Raw genomic sequence first — 21,191 nt, forward strand, 5'->3', positions numbered from 1 at the left:
ATTAAAATGTCATCTTTGTCTGGTTGTAGATTAGAGATACCTTATTTAAGTTTCTCTTGTTAATCCAATGGGAATATGCACATGCATGCATGCACACACATGCACAAACAGACACACCCTCTGGCTTACACATATCCATAGAGGGTAGGTGGCTCAACTATGGAGTTGGAAAACTTGGGTTTGAGACCTTACCCTGCTACTTGTTAGGTGTGGGGCCTTGCCAAAAAAAAAAAAAAAAAAAAAAAGACACCTAAGCTCCTATTCTATGTCTTAATTTTTCTAAAATCCTTTCCTTTCAACTTGATCATCAGTGAAAAAATTCTTTTATTTTTGTAATTTTTTAAGTTTATTTACTTATTTTGAAAGAGAGAGAGCAAGCAGGGGAGTAGCAGAGAGAGTAGGAGGAGAGAGAATCCCAACCAGGCTCTGTACCATTAGCACAGAGCTCCATGTGGGGCTCAAACTCACAAACCATGCAATCATGACCTGAGCCAAAACCAACTGAGCCACCCAGGTGCCTCCAAAAATTCCTTTATTTTTGAAGTTCTGGATATCTTCCATGAGAAAAGCATTCCTCTGTTCTAATTCTTTAATACTTTTAATTGTAATTGCTTCATCATGTGTTTATGAAGATTAATTGAATTAATATCTGAAAAGCACTTAGTACAATGTCTGGCACATAAGAAGTGCTATGTAAATCTCTTGTTATTGTTACATCCTCTCTCTGATTTGTATAAGATCATTTTATATCAGTGGTGTGCGTTTAAAAGCATCATTGAAGATTTTCTTGTTTTTTTTTCAGAGCATTTTGGTATGTTTAATCTCTCTCTCTCTCTCTCTCTCTCTCTCTCATTTTGGAGACCCTGCTATCTATGAAAAATAGATAAAGATATAAAATATAATCTGTTCAGGGAAGGATGTACTTTAAGGAGTTTGAAATAAGAATAGGAGCTTATATTTTCATCTAGGAAGTGTTTTAAGAGTCTAGTCCAAACTCTTACTCATTCAGCAGTTCGTACTGTCCTTGGACACTGGGGACATAAGAGTTCTTGTCTCAATATCTGGTGAGATCGAATGAGTTTAGTAGTTAAATCAAGGGAGGAAATGTGGTCAATTAAATACCACCATCACCACCACTACCTCTCCCACAAAAGTGGTTCCAAGTAGAAAATTGCTTGTATGAGATGATATTGGTAAATTTTACGGATAAATTGTTAGTTAGGAAAACCTCTTGGCTTTGAGTCATAAAAGAATGACTTTTTTTCTTGGTTCTTTTGTTCTTTTTTTATTTAACATTATTTTCTGAGCTGTTGCTTTATACCAAAAATCTGCAGGAAGGACATTTCAGGCTGTAGATAGAGCAGACCTTGAAGGTCTGTAGGTAGACCTTGAAGGTAGGGATGGTCTTGAAGTGTTACAGCAGAGGTCCTAGGATATAAGCAGGTCTCAGAAACACCCAGAGGGCTTGTTACAGCTCAGATTCCTGAGCCCTGCCCCTAGGCAGTAACTCTGGGTGAAGCCTGAAAAGGTACATGTCTCACAAGCTCCTAGGTGATACAGGTGCTGCTGACTTGGGGCCCACACTGTGAGCACCGCTGTGCTAGAGAGGAACTGGAAGGAGAAAGGGATGGCGGGAGCACTAAGAGCTGGGGGCCAATAGTAGGAAATGAGGCTGGAGAACGGGGCAGGGTCCCTAGGATCTCAGCCTTGATAGGAAGTTCAAGTTTAGTCTCTCAGATAAATGAAAAGTCATTGAAGGTTCTTCTGGTCCTCCCTCACTGAAGTGGCTCTTGCTTCTGAGGTGATTACAGTGGAGTCAGTCTTCGATTATCTGATTCTACATGGCAGTCACCCCTTCGTGCATGTGAAACAAATCCTTTGGTATTTGAAAATAACCTGTAATTCCCTCTGTTTTGGGTTTCTGACCAACCTTCAACAAATAGGACAGGTTGCTCACTTTGCGGAGCACAGACATTCACCCATGCTCAGGTTTTGACTGTATGAGACATAGGCAAATCGGAGTGCTGTAATTCAGACCAGCCCCACGTTTACTGAAAATGCTTTCTCTGTATCTGGCACAGTAAACTAATGCAGCAAGGATATAATCAAAGCACATTATGATTTCTAACAGCAGGCAGCGTTCAATCTTTTGGGGACAAATACTAAAAAAAAAAAAAAAAAGAAACAATTAGAGGATTATATAGGCAGAGGACAGCACAATGTGTGATAAAGTGTTAAATTGAGTATTATCAGATGTAAATGTTAATGATGCAGATAGTAAGTGCTGTGGCCACTAAGAAGCAGGAGAATTGTTTGAAATTAGTAGGGGATATTTTATACGGGGGAGGCATTCGAGCTGGTCCTTGGAAAATGGTGAAAATTTATCTAGTTAGAGGGAAAGGCAAAAGCATGGAAGAGCCTTTGTCTTCAGATTCAGTCAACATGCAAGGAATTATTGTGTTTTCCCAAAGTTTTTGCTGTTCTACCTTTCAAGGGAAAGCCTGCCATGTGTTTCTGATTCTTGAGTACAATTGAATTACTAATCCATTGTCTGCTAAGAGCTGTTTGGTCAGAGAGCCCCGTGGACTTCTCAGAAACTTTTATCCTTTGAAAGAAGCTGTCCTGATTTGCCATTGTTAATGAAACTTGTACTACACAATGCTCAAGTTTAAGACCCACTGAGAACATGACCGTGAACCTCCTTTCATCTCCACATGGGGGAACCACATGGCATATAGGAGCTGCAGAGACCCAGCAGCAGTGCTGCTCCCCTAGTGTTAGTAATTGTCTAGAACTTTCTCATGTCATATCCTAATAGCTTTGTATTAGGAGTGACGGTCTGTACCGCTTCCACCCCTCATGAATAAATACAAAATGTCTTGCCACCCAGAAGACAAACCCTTTGTAGTCACGAGTCTCTTTTGAACATGCATCCTTAGGACTCTGCATGCATACGTTTCAACATTCTCTGCCTGTGTGAGGCTTTGCTTGGAAATTGTGAAATGTGCACTTATTGCAGTGGATACATTTTTCCTCTGGCAACTGCTTTTTTTGCATCAGATCCTGAGTAATACATTAGATGAGTCAAAGGGCTCACCTCCTTTGCTGAGGCTCTCAAGGAGTTTTTCCTGTTAGCTCAGATAATTCCAAAGGTGCAGGTTTATATATATAATCCCAAGGTTAGGCAGAAGATAGAAATGAAAAGGAGAGGATGGTTAAAGAGAGGCCCCAGACTGACCTAAAGAGAAATTGTAATGGTAATTTGTATGATAAAGATCACCAAACTTTTTCAATTGCTCACTCATATCCAGAAAATATTTTTGAGAATGGAGTACTTATATATTGCTTGCTTATGGAAGATACACAAAAATAGAAATAGTAAAAAATTTTAAATAAAGTTAATTTCTAATATTCCTGTCCTTCAAATAATTTTCTTTTGCATCATTTGGCATATGAACGCTGCTTTTGAATACACTTTCTTATAAACCTTTAGCAGCGGCATGATGCAGTATACTGGTTTTCAAATTTTAGGCTGTTTCACAGTTTCCTGAAAGCTTGTGCAAACACAAATTTATACCTGTTTCCTAGGTTTCTAATTCAGTAGGTCTGGGGCCCAATAATATGTATTTCTAACAACTTCCCAGGTGATGGTCTGAGAAGTAACCCTTTAAAAACAATTAATGTAGTTAAGAGCTTGGGTCTCAGAGATATTTAACCTAAGTTGGACATCAGGGTCTTTTCATTACCTAATATGTGACCTTGGGTAAATTATTTCACTTGTATGAGCTTAGTTTTTTTTTCTTTTAATCTGTGAAATGGATGGTCATAATTACTTACCTCTTCGTGTCACTGGAGAGCGTAATAAGATACTGTAGACAAAGTGCTTAGTACCCAGTACTTACCACCTACAAAGCACCAATACATGTTGGCTGCACTTTTCTCCTCCTCTTCATATCATCAAACATTTTTTAATGTCATAAAGTAAACTTTAGGGACTCTTATTCCTTAATTCATAAGAGTGATGGGAATAAATGTTTCTGCTTTATCATTATACAGTTAGACCATGTTCCAAATGAAGTATCTTTCTAGTTGGATGGTAGAGATGAAGCCCTTTTGCAAAGTCTGCCTAAGAGAGAACAGTGTGTTCAGCCCTCTCCCTTATGTGTGTAACTGTTGATAGTTTGTGGCTAAGTGTGTATTTCTGTAGTCTTTTGTACATACTGACTCTTGTTGCATGATATAGAGTTGAAATTTTTGGCGGTTGTGGTTTTGAGTGTTTGGGGGCATGAGAGTAGCAAATTCAAGTGATCCCTTTGAATTTGGTTTATTATTAACACTTCTCTCTCCTTTTTTCTTCTCTTCCCCTCTTCTTATGAATTACTAGGACCAAGTACCACCTGCCAGGAAGATTCATGTGCCAACCAGGGGGTCTGCATGCAGCAGTGGGAAGGCTTCACCTGCGACTGTTCCATGACATCATATTCTGGAAACCAGTGCAATGATCGTGAGTCCAACCTTTTTATACTTGTGATTTCTTTTGCAGAATTTAGAGGTTTGGAGAAACCTTAAGGGGCAATATGTAAAAGGATGGCTCTTCTGAAATATTTGTAAGCAACTTCCTCCTCCAGAAACTTGGAAAATAAAGGACTGGTGCTCTTAATGGAAGAGCAAAGAGACATTTCTTGCTCAACATTACTGGATGTTTTCCCATTTGCCTACTCCCTATGTTTCTTCTTTAGATTAGATTGTGTGTGGCTGAGCAGCAAAAAAACAATTCAGCCAATATTTTTGCTCTAAGCAGTTTAATTTCCATTAATTAAGTCATCTGGATAACAATTTTGAGACTTTCCCATTTGCATTGTCTAGAATTCAGAGGATGTTTAAGGAATGTAGCTATTTTCTTTAAAATTCTGAGTTTAGAGAATTTCTTAGATTTTCCAAATGATGAAAATGTTCAGAGTTTATTATTTTTTTTCTAACTAGAGATGTTTAAAGCATTCTCAGGGGTTTTGCAAATGTCAGAAATTTCCTCTGGCTAAGTTTATTAATATCTATTTGGTTTATATATACGTAGTCATTCTGTTTACGTATGATTTCTATTTTGTGAGTATACTTATATGTATGTATCTGTGAATGTGGTTCATATTGGAGGAGGGCTAGTCGTTATCTTGAGCACTAGCAATGCCTCAGGCGCATGAGCTGATTTAATTCTAGAAGACTGATTTCATGAAGTTGATTCTAGAATTGATGGTGGAGATACTTCAATACTGTGGGAATCTATAGTCTGTGTTTTCACTTCCTTTTTGTGTTATTTTCCTGACATGGCTATTTTTAAAGATGAGCAAACAGCTGAATTTTCTGAATACCTATTGCAAAGAGATGTGTTGAAAGCCCTGACCTAGTGGGTCCTGCCAATCTTCCGATTGTCTAAACGTAGCCTTCAGGATAGGAGTTTATTTTACAATCTGAACTTGTAGTCAGTGGCCTCTTGGTTTTATTTAAAAAAAAAAGACGCATGGTGTTATCTGAGCAAATACTAAAGTCATATTATGGTTGCCTAAGTGGGAGCAGGCACTGATTATACTGATTACATATTTATTTGGTTTTCCTTGAGTACTTATTTCTCAACTTTTATTTTTTCACGTGTGTGGTTGCCTCTTGTTCTGTTTCCCATATTTCTCATAGCTTTTTATCTTCATGTGCTTCATCAGTCTCTTAAGATATACCTGGAGAAACAAGTGGGGACTCTATCGATGTAGAGAGAAAAATATTTGATTCTCATTCCTCTAACTGTAAGCATATGGCTTTCTATCTGTAAAGCAAAAAGGCACAGTATCTACAGAAAGTTTGACATCAGGTTGTTCTTTTCCAAGTACTTGGTATTATTGAAAGTCCTGTGTCCACATCGATAATTTGGAAATACTGTTTAACTCAGAAATAGGCAGTTATGGACCCATCCAGAATATCTGGGGAATGGTGCTGTATGCTCTTTATTTTTCCTCCAATTTGCCTGCATAGGACCCATTAGGAAAGCTCTTTATCCTAAATGGTGGTATAATGCTTTTTTATCCTCCCAAGTTTATTCCGTATCATAAATACAAAGCACTCCTGGTAGAAAAAAGTCAGGACGAGACTACACATAGAAAAGACAGAAAGGTAAGTTACTCTAACTGCAATGAAAACGCACACTCTTCAGAAGGTATGTATACATGTTTTTCTCATTGACAAACTTCTTTCTGCCACCCAGTCCCAGGCATTGTTTTCTGCTAAAAATCAACTAGGGTTCTTTCTAGCTTTCTGTGATGTTTTTTTCTGACTTTATAAAGAGTCCATTGTGTCTCAGCCCAGAATGAAGACTGGTTGCACTATCTGACTCAGTTTGTCAGTGTATAATGAAGTACTAGAATGGGGGAAATGGTCAGCTTTTTTTTTGTGGCAGCAGCACCTTATCCTTCAAAACCGTATGTGAGATACCCAGGCCTAGGGTAATGTATTCTGGATTGTATTCTGCAAACAAGTGAGTTGAATTTTTTTATTGTAGAAGACCTCTGAGCCCAAGTCATTAAAAGAAACTGCTCACCTGGTCTGCTCTTGAGAGCAGACCAGGGCTTCTGTGATTAGATGACTATATAGAAATGTGAACAAGTACATTTTGATGGCAGAATGTAAGGGATATACAGAATTTAGATATACTGGATATTACTATAAAGCGCAGAAATAAATTTTTAATAAAACCAACCACATGCATCATAGTGTTGGGTTGTACAATGGATGTCTCTGTATCCAATGATTGACATTTAAGGTTGCTTAAAATTGTACATTGGGTGTCTCTATATCCAGTGATCAACATTTAAAGTATAGGGGGGGATTTCTTTTTTTGGAACTAGCATCAGAGCCAATTTGCTTCACCTAAAAAGTTGACCTTACCTCTTTACGTCATAGATCCTTACTTTCTATATCAACCTTGACCTTTAGAGTTATGCTATGCTGCTTTATCTCACAAACATCTTCAAAATTAAGTTACCTGTTTGATATTCTCTGGGATTGTGTTAGCAAATTCTTGGTAGCTTAGCTTGTATCAGGACATAAGCCTTCATTCAGTATCATCGGCAGATTTGAACAGAACTCATGCTTATCATTGGTGAAGGCCATGGGGAAAATTGCAAAGAAAAGGGAAAAGATAAAATAAGTGAATGGAAGAAGAGGGATGATGAAGAAGAAATGTAGAGAAAAGCAGGATTGAGTCTGGTGTGGAAGAACACAGAGGCCATCAGCGATTGCTTTGGTAACACGCATTTCAAGGTGGCCTGCATTTGACCTCACAAACAGAAATAGAGCATTATATTACAGTTGGAATGTCATGAAGGAAATCTGACCTTTACCCACTTTTTAGGAGTAGTGTATTCTATAGAATGTTGCATATATCTAAAATACCTTGAATTTCCTACAATGCTGTCATAGGCCCCTGTGGTTGGTTAAGGATTCTGTCTAATGGCAAAAGATAATTTGGGGGGATGGGGAGAAAGTTTGGATCTCTCATTTTCCATGAGATATTTTTCAGGATAGCAGATTGATATCAGTTAATGGAAGTGAAAACATCTCAATTTCTTACTGCACATCCAAGAATAGAAGCTTGTTTAATAGGAAAATGCTAGGTTTTGATATTTTTCAAAGTAAAGGGTTCAGTTCAATTCATCATGGATAGAAAAAATTACTTATATCTGAGCATGATTTGTGAGTTCCTAAAGAAATGTTTGCATTTTAGGGTTTTCCACATTTTTTCTAACATTGATTCCTTCATTTATAACCTTTGGTTTTTCTTACCTGTTTGCCAAATTGAGTGTTTGCTTGACAACTTTGAGGTGCTATCACATAGGTATCACCCCCATGAGTAGAGTTTACATTTAGAAACTGTATCTCATTTAGTATGAGTAGACCTAGCATGGATGGGTTTGACTTTATTCCATCATGTTCTATGAGAACATGGTGGGTTGATGGAGGCAGTGGGGTGAATTTCAGGTTTAGTCTTACAGTGTTCAAAGCTGATACAGTGATTCTGGAGGTGTGGTGTGTATTCTCCATGGCTGATTACCTTGTGGAAGAGTGACACTGTTGTATTGGATAGAAAACAAAAATCATCTGATTGGAAACCCAGGCATAATTGATTTACTAATTGTCTTACATAGTTTTAAGATAGGATCTTCTACCATTTTATGTAATAGCAAAATCACAGGGAGTTTCCTTTAGGTGACTTTTAGGGCTGATTTAAAACTATAATGGGCAAAATCATCCCAAAAGTAATTTTGAGTTCTTGTAGGATCCACTAAGATCTATGGAAGGACAAGAAATGGCATTATCCAAAGATAATCTTCATTCTAAAAAATTCAAAACAGAGGGGGCTGACTTCTCACAGGGTGCATACCACCTGAATGCCCACTTAATGACACAATGTTGGGGCTACGTTTTAAGAAAAACAAAAGAAATGGAACCTTACAAAGGTTCTTATAGGGATATTCATTTTGGATATTGGGTTTTTACTGGTATTTAAAATCGGGACTAAGAGCCTGGGAGGTTTCAGTATGTTGTAGCCATCACCCCATTGGACAAATCTAGAATCCCTCTCCTGTAATGTGGGCAGTGCAACCTATTGTTGAGTTCCTCTCTACACAACACCACAAAATGTTGCACAAAATCCAGCTCACTGGCAAGTACCCACACATATACAAAAACATTGGCATTCTGGGGATCTTATGAAAACAGCGGTTTTAAATACTTCACATCAGTCCTTACCACCAAAGTTACCTTGAGGCATGTTTATGCTAACTGGTTTCAGTTGTATAAAATTCTGGGGTCTCATTGTTGCTTCAGTGCCCTGGAAAAGTGAATGTGGAACAGTCTGTGGCATGTGAGTGCTTAAAACACAGCGAGGTACTGGATTTAGAAATCAGATGTTTATAATGGCTTTGGGGGATAAAGAAATGTGGGTCCTCAGCCCACCCCCAGCAGCCAGCTACCTGTGCTACATTGCTAGTCTTACATTGTGGGCTACTTGTTGGAGAAATTGCTAGGTTCACACTGGCATGTTATAATAGATGTTCTTTGCTTGCAACAAATCAATAGCAAGCAGCTGTGGATCGTGCAGACAGTGGAGTGTGAAGCGCCTTTTCAGATAGTTTTCTGCTGGAGTGGCTGTTAAGCTGCACTGTTGGCTATTGATTGGCCTTTTGCTTTTTATTTATTGTGTGGGTTTATTATTTTTTTTTTAATGTAGGTTGGTGTATTGATTAAATCTGTTAAAAACACATTTCCCTTTCAGGCTTTAGAAAAAAAATGAGCAATATATGCATTACTTAGTGTACAAACAAGACGACAGACATGTGTATGTTAATTCTGTCTCTTGGGTCCATATAGATACACTGGCCTTAGTTATGGGTCTGGGTTATTATTTGAACAGTGATAATTCTCAAAGTAAAAGACTACAGTGTGTCTGTGTTTTCAGTTATGTGTTTAATGCCTACCTGTGTTTTCAGCCTCTGCCTGTCCAGTAAATAGGCCATGTCTGAGAAGTTCATTATTAAGATTGTTATTTGATGCTTAGGACACTTTATCATTTATTCATTCGTTCACTCACCAGACATGTCTTATTTGCAGATAATGATCATGAATAAGATACATTCCTGTTCTCAAAGACATTACATTCTAATGGGGGATGATGCACATGGAGGTGCTTCAGTAGAAATATAAATCATATGTAGTGAGGGCTCATAAAGTGGAGAGGCATCAACTGTCCCTGGGTTTGAGACTCCAAGAAGAGCTGCTGTTATTAAGAAATTTTTAATCGACAGATGAGTTTTGAAAAATCCGTAAGTCCTTCGTAAGCATATATGGTAGGAAAGAAGGTCAGAAAGGAAAAACATCATTCCAGCAAGCAGAGAGAGAGACAGAGAGAGAGAGAGAGAGAGAGAGAGAGAGAGAGAGAGAGAGGGAGAGAGAGAGGGAGGGAGGGAGGGGCAGAGGCAGGCTATAGCCAGTGCTAACATTCTGGCTGTTTCCTTCCATTCTTTTTTCTAAGCATTTGGATGGTTAAGATCACATTCTATATAAAGTTTGTGCTCTGCCTTATTGCGTTTAACATTGCATGATATACATTTTTCAAAGTATAAAAATTATTAGATTTTCTCATTTCCTTTAGTACATTATGGTGCTCAATTCTTTGGGACAGAACTCTCCATGTTGAGTCCTGGATGAGAACTAATTGGCCCAAATCTTTTTTTCATGGAACCATTGTTGGACATTTATCTTAGAAATGTAATTAAAATGAACTAAAAATTTTAAAAGTTGACTTGTAATGTATATAACTTATTAAATTATAAAAGGGAGCATAGCCATTAACTTAATTAGCTTTACAGTCAAAGTCCTTTAAATGCCAAGGCTCACTCTTAACACTGACATTGAGTTTGTCCCTTAACCTCTTGAAGCTTTGATACAGCACAGGGAGTATGATAGCACTTAATAAATAGAAGTAGTGATAGTTTTTATTGTAACTAATAATATTTGACATTTGTCAAGTCCTTATATGTTCCTGACACTCTACGAGGACCTTTATAAAGATGTCATCCCTTTAATCATCAAAGACCCGAAGAAATGTTATTGTCCTGATTTTAACAATGGGAATACTGAGGTCACACAAGAAATAGCTGAGTGAGGATTTGAATCCAGGTTTATATGACATTAAATCTCACATTCTTATTAGATTTGCTACCACCTTGTCGTTATTAGAAATAATAATGGCTTAACATCACTAATTACTAGAATGCTTAAAATACCAGGTGGTCAAGTCTTTACAGACACCCCAATAAGAATGTAGGGTGGGAAAAAGAGAAGTTCTTTGTTCCTGGTTGTTAATTTGATTATATTATGGAATTTTGAACACTTTAGATATTTCTGTGTTAACACTAAGATAAGGCTTTTTAGTTATAATATTGTTAGATCTTACAGAATTAGAATTAGAATATCTCCCCATATCCCCAAATATTTATATTTTTATTCTCTGTTGATCTAGATCTTCTTATTTCCATTGTTTTTATTGCAATCTCCATATATGTTATATGGCATAGTGAATGAGACGTCTGATGTGGATTGGATGGCCTGTGTTAAAATCATGACTCCGGGGGCATTGGGGTGGCTCAGTCAGTTAAGCATCCGGCTCTTGATTGTAGGTTAGGTCTTGATCTTAGGGTTGTTAGTTCAAGTTCTGTGTTGGATTCTGCACTGGGCCTGGGGTCTGCACTGGGCATGGAGCCTACTTAAAAAAAAATCATGATCCTGTCACTTAATAGCTCTATTACTTTGGAATGAATTAATTAATTCCTTTGTATCCCCCCAATATGGATATTTATAGGTCCTATCTCACAGAAATGTTGTGAAGATGAAGTGAATTTATAATTATGAAGGTCATAGCCTATCTAGAACTCTTGCCTATTCTTTGATATAATTTTCAAAAGTTAAAAACTTGACTCATACAAATATGATTTTCATGAAGTTAAAAACATAACTCTTCTAAAAATACAGAATGAATATGTGCCAAATTTATTTAACTCCTTTGTGGGAAAAACAACAAGATGGTAAAAATGTAAACACTGTGGCAAAAGAATATTTGAAGAACAGGATATTGATAGGCATTAAAAATATGAAATATTTAGATTAAGTATAAAACTGGTGAATGTCTCATAGTGAAAAAACCCTTAGCCTTTGGTGTTATGTTCTCTACCTACCATTACATCTTTATTGAACAAAAACTGACAGCCTAATCATCTCATAGAGTTTGGGGCCCAATTAATCATAAATATCACTGTCAAACACAGGTACATTTTCCCATAGAAGTATGTATTTCACAGGTGGTCTTATTAAACAAGGTCCTTCTATAACATTGAAGGGATGTGTAACTCTCGGCTTTTTTTCTAAATTTTGGGTGATTTTTAATAACACTAGTATGATCTATTCAATTTCAAATCCTTTTTCTTTACCTTGAATACCCCTCACATACACAATTACCTTTTATTTTTTAACCATTTAACTGGGTAGCAAACACTGTGCTGAATTTGTTGTGTCATCTTGTCATCTTAACAACCGTAGAAAGTAGATACTATTATGATCCTGGTTTTACAGATGAAGGAGCTGAGACATGAAGAAGTCAAGTGATCTGCTCAAGGTCATAAAACCATGAGGTAGGGGGACAAGGACTCAGTTTTATTTGTCTGACTGCGAAATCTGAGCTCTGGACAGCTGACGTCTCTGAATTCCTCAAGGAAAGCTTCTTAAAGAGAATACATCTGAACCCATAGGGATTTAGATTTACCTTAGCCATGGAGCTTGACTACTTCTGTTGCATCCATTACACTGTAATTTTTAGTATTTACATTGTTATTTGGTAAGAGGGACGTATCTTAAAACTTTTTTACTTCATTTTAAATAAAGGCTTCATTAGGATTGATCTGCTGGTGTAATAAGATCAGAAGTTCCATCAAAGTGCCATTTTGCAAGTTTGGTAGGTCTGGGCAGGCAGGGGCTGAGTCCAGAGAAGTCACTAAGGCTGGAGGAGCAGCCTGGTGCCGTAGGAGGCAAGATCCAGAAGGTAAGACGGATAAAGAGCCAGCAGGACCTAAGGTAATGCCTTTAAGTTACTTCTTTGCATCTGTTTTTGATTCCTGGACCCACAGATATTTAATGTAGCTAAGAGGATGTCAGGAGATGGCATTTATTCCCAGGGTCTTCTAAGAGAAAGGATCATGGTGCTGGTATTCTTGAAAGCAGTTTGATAGATGTGGGTTTTAGCTTGTTGTCCTTGGGAATCACTCATTTATGATTTCCCTTGATATCAGGAAGGGACAATTTTGTAACACAAAATCTCTTGTATTGCTGATTTTAATACAGAAACTACTCAGTGAGAGCCAGGACTAATGGCAGCTTTTGTGTTGTATAACTCTCCATGAAAATGAGCTGAGACTCACAGGTAAAACATTAATTTTTGCATATCTCAGCTGATACTTGGACCTATGGTTCAAGGAGAAATAGTGTCCACGACTCAGGGTCCTATCAGTTACCAGACATTATTGTGAGTTGTTGGAATCTGTAACATCACTAATTTCATTTCAGCCATCTTCAGGATGCTTGTATTCGTAGGCCAATTTTATTACTTATGTTTAATTACAGCCCATTTATTTCTGGTGTGCCTGGCTAGTTACTTATTGATGGTGATGGCAATAATCCACTGAGAGCCTATTGGTTCACAGAAAATAATTTTATATTACCTTGTTAGTCACATACAGGTACAATTTTCATGTATTTTTCAATATAGACTTATAATTTCCTACATTTATTTAGATATATATTTTTATTTACACGCAAAGGCAAAAATATGTAAACTATTTTCTCTTGTAAAATAAAGGTAATAAGTATAATTTGGTTTCCTTCCCTGTTTTTTTCAGGGTGGAGTGCATTTTGTGATTGAGGGTAAAATTTGCATTCAGCAAAACACATGGATCTTAAGTGCATGATGACAAATATTTACAACGATGTAACTAGCGCCCTAGTTGAGATAAAGGACAGTTCCATCTTCCTACAGAGTTCCCTTGTGCCCCTCTTATCATTCCCGTTCTCAAAAGGGACTGCTCTTTTAATTTGTGTCAGCATCTATGAGCTTTGTCTCTTCCTGAGTGTGTATCAATAGACTCATATACTATGTGATCTTTTGTTTCTGTTTTCTCTACCTACATGGAATGTTCCTTCCTTCCTTCCTTCCTTCCTTCCTTCCTTCCTTCCTTCCTTCCTTCCTTCCTTCCTTCCTTCCTTCCTATGTATTTACTTTGAGAAAAAGAGAGAGGGGCAAGCTTGGGAGGGGCAGAGAGAGAGAGAGAGAGAGAGAGAGAATCCCAAGCAGGTTTAGTACTACCAGTGTGGAGCCTAATGCAGGGCTCAAATTCATGAACCATGAGATCATGACCTGAGCTGAAATCTAGAGTAGGACGTTTAATCTACTGAGCCACCCAGGTGCCCCTCTCTATAGAACGTGTTTAAGATTCACCCATGTCACTGTGCATTGTAGCTGCCTTGCCCTCTCCTGACCCTTAGCTCTTCTCATCTGAAGGAATCTGCAGGTCTCTGCCTGGGGACCCCTCCCTGCCATACCCTTGCTGTTCTCTCAAGGCGGTAAGCTGGGGGCAGTCTTAGCCCTCACTTTGTCTTCTTCCTGTCAGGAATCCCTGTCCTTTGTGTGATGTATTGCAAACCATCATCTCACAACCATTGTCTTTTTCTCCATTGTTTCAAGCTGATTATAGATCCAATCTCAGTTATTCTAAGTGGACATCACCTGTTTCTTTTTACCTGTCTTCACCTTTACACTTTGCGATTGGGGGTGGGAAGGAGGAAGGGTGATCTCTTAATACACCATGTGCCATGCTTTAGCTTACAACCTCCAGGGATGAATTGAGGCTTTGCATGAGTCCCAGAACGGCCCTGGCAGTGTAGAATATTTCAGGACCTATGTTTTTGTTTTCTGGGTTTTTCTTTGGTGGGGGGCAGAGAGAAGATCCTTCAACTCTAGCTATAGATGTTCTGCAGTCAAAGAGCCTTCTGCAGCCATAGAAGCTGCACAAAGCTAGTTACATACCTGCTAATGTGTCTCCGTCAAGCCTTTCCTCATCTGAGTTTCTTTTATGAGGTCCCCATTGCTTTTTCCCTCCATCCCTCTGATAACACTTGATTAAGCTCAGTGGGTGCAGGGATTGATTTGGCTCTTGGAGCTAGTTGTTCCTATTTTCTTTACCTAGAATTATAGTTTGTTTTCTCACCTAGCTTTATCCTGTGGATCTTTGCTGCCTGATCCATGTCTCTTTGCCAAATGAAATTAAGAGGTGTTTTCAAACAAACAAAAAAACAATTGAAGACTTCAGGAAAGGGGAGGCTTCTATGCCAGGGAGTGCTCTGGCCATTGACTGTTCTTATTTTGATTTTTAGATGCTGGTGTGCACTTATTATTTTGATGCATGTCTACAAAAAATGAGGGGGCTTTACATTGTTGATGCTTTTTAGTTTTAACTGTTTTTTTTGACAATTAAGGTTACACAAGATCACTGTTGAAAATCTGTAAAATGCATGAAAGTGCAAGGTAATAGAAAAACTTGCATAATTTTACCAATTATTTATATGACCTTGTTTCAGAATATTCATGGTGTCAAGTACGGAATAGATGTTCAAAATATATTTGTTGGATGAATGACTGAGCCTTGCATATTTGCAAAGTCTGAGTTGTGCAGTGGTCCTAGTGTTCTTTTCATGAAATGAATAGCATTTCTACCAGGACTAGGTGTTGCCTTGCCAGAAGGGATGCTTTTAGGCATGCAGGGATTATAATGAGCATCCCAATATACAGTTTTCTTGTTCAGATATAAAATGAAATTGTCAAGATGTTTTCAGTTCTTTTCTCTCTTGTCCTTGTCCCTTCTGCAGAAAGCCTTGCCAGTTCTGAGCAGTTATACATAGATGTATCTAACCTATAAGTAAAATGGGCTTTGTAGTGGATTTTAGTTGGAAAGCAAAGACCCTTATAATGTATATGGGTAAGGAGCTTCTTGGTTTCCCAGTTTTTTTTTCTTTCTGTGGCATCTACTTCCAAAGGGACATTGTAGTTTATTTCACATGATGAGATTTCTTATAATGGCGTACTCTAGAGTGCTAGTGTGAAATAATAGAATTTTTCTACTTGGACATCCTCTGTCAATTTCTGCTGAGTTTCATGTTGCCCCAAACTAGTAACATATGACTGAAGCATTTAGATGTACTGTATACTGAGAAATATAAAACAATAATTTCTTGATTTGTGTACACTGTGGGTTGAAAATATTTTAACTCTCTTTTCGTGATAATTCAGCCAAACCTAGTAAACTCTTAGCAAGAACATTCAGGAGCATTGATAGGAAATGGTAGCATCTGATTCTGGGTATTATTTCACTGGATACCTTTTGTAATTTGGTCCCCAACTAAATATAAATTGCAGGTTTACCCATATATATGAGTAAAACTAAACACATGTTCGTGTAAATAAAAAGAAGATGTGCATGTATATATGTTATAAATAAATACAAATTTCCTTTAGGTTTTTTTCCCCAGTTCTTAAAGAATTTTTCTATCCAGATGTCTTCGTTTTTGTGACTTACAGTTTTTTGTGAACTTTTGGTTACATCTCATCAGCTGACAAGTTGTGTGTATCTGTAATTATAAAGGTAATATGTCTTCCTGGGCCACAGGTGAGGTATCTCTGTCCCTTTGAAGATATTTGGCCGAAAGCCCCTTTATCCCATGTGTATACTCAATATTTGGGGTACAATTTTATCTCTGAAAAAGGATTTAGGCAGGGATCTGGGTTTTACTTATCCTTCAGAATAATCTTTCTCCTCTTGCTACCTAAAATTCCCATATGGCTTCCTCATGCCTGCACTCAAGTGTATCATCTAGTTAAAACTCACATCAGTGCCCTGGCACTGGGGGGCCTTTGGAAAAGGGCCTGAAGCTCAGCAGACATATCATTACACATGCCTGTTGTCTCTGACTCGTGAAAAATCCTGAGAACAGGGGAAATGGAAAAGAATGTATTAAAACAAGTGAGTTTAGCCAAACAAACTCTCATTGTTGGTAGAGGCTTTATTCCAATCCCCACAACACACCGCATGGATTTCCAACATCTAACTTATTTAATTTGCATTTGGATTAATTTAGCATATTTTCCTATTATATAAAGTTTAATGAACAATAAACACAGCTATAACCAAATCTCACAGCTATTTCCCAGTGTGGGGTAGCATTTTGCATTCAGTTATGTTTGGTTTCCTAGGAAATATTTGACTGTGGCTGTATCTCCTAAAGCTGCATCTCTTGTCACATGGAATGTTTTGGTGGCAGATCCTTCAGACAGAGCAAATCAGGAAGGAGCCTCACATGCAAATCTGCTGAAGCCATGGACGTGAAAATGCACTGGGCAACATTGGGTGTGTTATAAATGCTGCTCCCTGCTGCCTCCCTTGGCAGTCTTTGAGCCCCCTGTTGCTGGCCTCCTTGATTTTATTTCTGAAATCTATCCTGTTTGCCAGTTGCAGATGGATTTTCCCAGAGTACTTTTTTTGTCTTATCACTCCTCCACCCACGAACCTCCAGTGGCCCCTCTTATAGCCTAAATCCTATTTTTGGCTTTCAAGGTGTTCAATAATCTGTGTCTTACAATTTGTCTTTTCGACCACCTTTCCTTTCATATTCATGACTGTGTGCCCTCTAATAAGGCCAGTGTTCTCATCATCGTATGTCACTGTCTCAGCATATTCTGTGATCATCATTCCCCCATGCCCTTACGGATCCAGTTCCTCCCCCTGAAAGGTTTCCCTCTTCTTGACCTGGCTTTAGGGTGCAGCCCAAGTCTCACCTATTGCCCTGAGCTTTTTCTGACCACTTTAGTCCATACAGATCTCTTTTCTAAAATCCCATGGCATTTGTATTTAGAACTGAGAGACAGCATGGTTCAGCCTCTATAGGGGGATTAGTGTGGACTTCAGAGTGAAAAAGGTGGTTTCAAATCTTGGCTCCTATCCTTCTAACTAGGTGACCCCTGGAAAGTAATGCAGCACAACCTCACAATGTGTACCTTGAAAAAGTCTCAGTTTGGTTAACAGGATTAGAAGTAATAGATATAAAGCAGTATTGACTCAGGAGAGCATTTTTTGTAAGGTTCCAGGTAGCCGCTTCAATTTAAAATGTAACCTTCCCAGTGCCTGGGTGGCTCAGTTCGTTAAGGGGCTGACTTCGGCTCAGGTCATGGTCTCATGGTTTGTGAGTTCCAGCCCTGCGATGGGCTCTGTACTGACAGCTCAGAGCCTGGAACCTGCTTCAGATTCTGTGTCTCCCTCTCTCTTGCCCCTCCCCTGCTCACACTCAGTCTCACTCTCAAAAAAAAAAAAAAAAAAAAAAATTAAAGTAACCCTGCCATTATAGAAAAATGTCACCCATAAATAAAATAAGTAGACTTTTGACTAGATCAATGATCCCATTTGTTGTATATTTACCCTATTTCCTTGAGAACCAATTTGCATATATTGTGGTGGCTGTTTTACTCTAGAAACTATAGGCTTGAGCTGTGTTGGGTGGATGTGAGTGGTAAGGTTTCTGGGAATTGGTTTTCAAGTGGCACTCATATGTTTTGTATGTTCTAAATTTAAATGTAAACGTATTTCTGATTATGGGTCTGTATAATTCAACTAAAACCTAGGTAAGTTTCAGAGGACTCTGCTACCTTTCCTGTACATACCTTGATTTTTTTAAGGTAGTACTTGCACAGGCTCCCGAGAGTGTACCAAGGGATTCTGGTGCTTTCCATAATCTATTATCTTATTTTTGGTTCTGTCACAGAGTAGAAGAGAATCACTGTCCAGGAATCTTTGGTTCTTGTCACTTATAAGACCAGGGGAACAGGGGCGCCTGGGTGGCTCAGTCGGTTAAGTGGCTGACTTCAGCTCAGGTCATGATCTCGCGGTCCATGAGTTCGAGCCCCGCGTCGGGCTCTGTGCCGACAGCTCAGAGTGTGGAGCCTGTTTCAGATTCTGTGTCTCCCTCTCTCTGACCCTCCCCAGTTCATGCTGTGTCTCTTCCTGTCTCAAAAATAAATAAACGTTAAAAAAAAAAAAAGACCAGGGGAACAAAACTGTAATCTCTGTTGGCTCCATTATAACCATAAATATTAATACATAATCTTTTTAAAAAAATATTTATTTATTTTGCGATAGAGAGTGAGCATGCGAACTCAGGAGAGGGGCAGAGAGAATCCCAAGCAGGCTCCATGCTGCCAGCACAGAGGCCAATGCAAGAGCTCAACCCCATGAACCGTGAGATCATGACCCGAGCCCAAATCAACAGTTGGATGTTTAACCAACTGAGCCACCCAGGTGCCCCTTAATACATAATCTTAACTTTGTAGATAGTAACTCATTTTTAAATCAGCTCATTTACAGCAGTAACACATAACCTAATTTACCTTTTCTAATGGACTGTTTACAAGAGATGATTTCAGTCACCTCTCCTCAGTTAAGTTTCAGAACTCCTTGTGTTTAAGCCCCCAGGGATAGACCAGGCCAAGTTTGATACTTGATACAACTTTAACTTTGGACATGAGGTCAAATAGTGGAAGACCCATAGCCAGCTTTTAGTTCCTCCTTCACTCTTGACAGAAAACAAAAACCAAGCAAACAAAACCAGGGAACTATGGAATCCCTGTTTATTGTCTGAGCAGCTTAATGTGGTAATTATTTCCAGCCATGGGAAGATGGCTACCTATTGATCTCCAGTGGAGTTTAGCTGAGTAAGACACCATGCCTCAATAACATCACATACCTGTTACCCAGGAGTCCTCCAGAATGGGCTCAGCTGCTGAACAGTAGGGGTTTAGACCAAAATCTCTATCATAATGATTTTTATAATCAGTTTCAATGAGCAGAATGCTGTTAGCTTTTTGGAACCTGTGAAGCTAATAGTATTTGAGGAAAGGAAATATGGTGAGGAAAGAAAGCATAGTGTGTGGAAGGGGGATTGGTGTAGAGGGAATCCACAAGAGAAATTTCAGCCATCTTAAGAACAGACACTTCTGAGAATAATTATGGAGGGAATTTGCACTTCCATACTCTGTTCCTGAGAACAAAGGTTTAAGAATTGGAGATGATTGAAATTTAAATTCATTTTAAAGTATTCTCGCATGGGAATGCTTTTTCTCTTTATAGTCAGTTTATTAATTAGAGGGAAGTGTGATTTATTTACCTCTGAGCCTTTGTATAGTAGAAATGTGTTTATACAAATTGTGTTTATTTTTGATGACAAATATTTGATGCCAAGTAAGTAGTAGAGCACAAATGATTAAGTAATTGCCATCATATGGGCACACTGTTGTTTGGTGTGTATTTTCCTAATGAGAACAAACTCCCTTATTGCTTCAACATCTATGCCTTAACTAAAATCTGGATATGCCACAGTAATGTAACATCTGCTGAAGTCTGTTTCCATGAAGGATACTTTCTTCCCAATGGTTTTGTTCCTGGAATCAGAGCACAATTCACACTCCTTGTTTTGTGACATCTTCTTTTAAGGGGCATATGTCCTATGCTACGTTCTCCCATCACGACCATCAACACCTGCTGGCCTTTGGAATGTGAAGAACATTCTAAACTGAGTTCCTTGCTCATAGCCTTTATCTCACTCTATTCTTTGCATTATCCTTGGTGACTTCAATTTTCATGTTATGGTTTTTCATTAGAAAAAACCATTATTAAACCTGACTTCTTCAAAAGCCTGACCATCTAGCAAAGAGAATTTCCATCTAGCTTCCTAAGTTTTTGCCTCTCTCCTCCCTTATGCCTCCTGATTCAGCCTTCTATACGTAGTCTCGAAGGTTCCACTTGCCCCCATGATCCATCTGGTCCTGTCCAAGGACACACAGACTTCCTTCCAGCATGCCTCTTCTTTGCACCATCAGAAACCTGTTACCTCTGTGTGTCCTTGGAGAGGCAAAAGCATAAACCTATTGTGCTGTGTCCAAAAGAGTGCCCTTAATATTTGCTCTTAGTTACTCCTTGTCTCTTGCAAAGAAATAATTTTATTCTTATGGATGACTTTTATTTATTCTCTCTCTCTCTCTCTCTCTCTTTGAAACTTCACTAAAAACTAAACCCATTTCTAGGTAGCCTACATAAATAGTCTTTTTCTATAGAGCCAAGCATATTCATTTCCCTTTAATTGGAATATAGTCTCAGTTCTTCTAAAGCTCAATGTTATGTGGAAAGAGCAGTAAGATTGAGAACAGGGGGATAGGAAAAGTCAGGTTTTCTGGGAATAGAGAGTCTGACTGGAGTAGAGGCAGTGTGAAGGTGTTCAGAGGTGGCCTAGATGAGGTCCTAATCCTGGGGGTCTGGAAGCAGAAGATTTTGGAGGAAGGGGATCAGTGGAAATTTTTGAGCAAGTATGTGATACGGGCAAAGCTGCGTCTCAGAAAGAGCCTGCTGGCAAAGTGTAAGTGGTGATTTGAAAGAACATAGTAAACCCCATGCCAGTAGACCCCACATTCATCTGGTCACCACTAAAACTCATGTGGTGTCTGATACACA

At 38.5% G+C, this 21,191-nt stretch overlaps 1 protein-coding gene across 7 annotated transcripts in view; it reads left to right on the forward strand.

Moving 5' to 3' along the window:
- The window catches only part of NRXN3 (neurexin 3), a 1,671,444-nt gene that overhangs the window by 873,147 nt on the left and 777,106 nt on the right, over positions 1–21,191 (forward strand). For all 7 annotated transcript variants that reach the window (XM_045060712.1, XM_045060711.1, XM_045060707.1 and 4 more), the window contains one exon: positions 4,385–4,504. In XM_045060712.1, the coding sequence (XP_044916647.1) occupies positions 4,385–4,504 (120 nt within the window). The remainder of the gene's footprint in view (positions 1–4,384; positions 4,505–21,191) is intronic.

The sequence above is a fragment of the Felis catus genome, chromosome B3 (assembly GCF_018350175.1).
Source record: "Felis catus isolate Fca126 chromosome B3, F.catus_Fca126_mat1.0, whole genome shotgun sequence".
In the NCBI taxonomy this organism is placed as follows: domain Eukaryota; kingdom Metazoa; phylum Chordata; class Mammalia; order Carnivora; family Felidae; genus Felis; species Felis catus.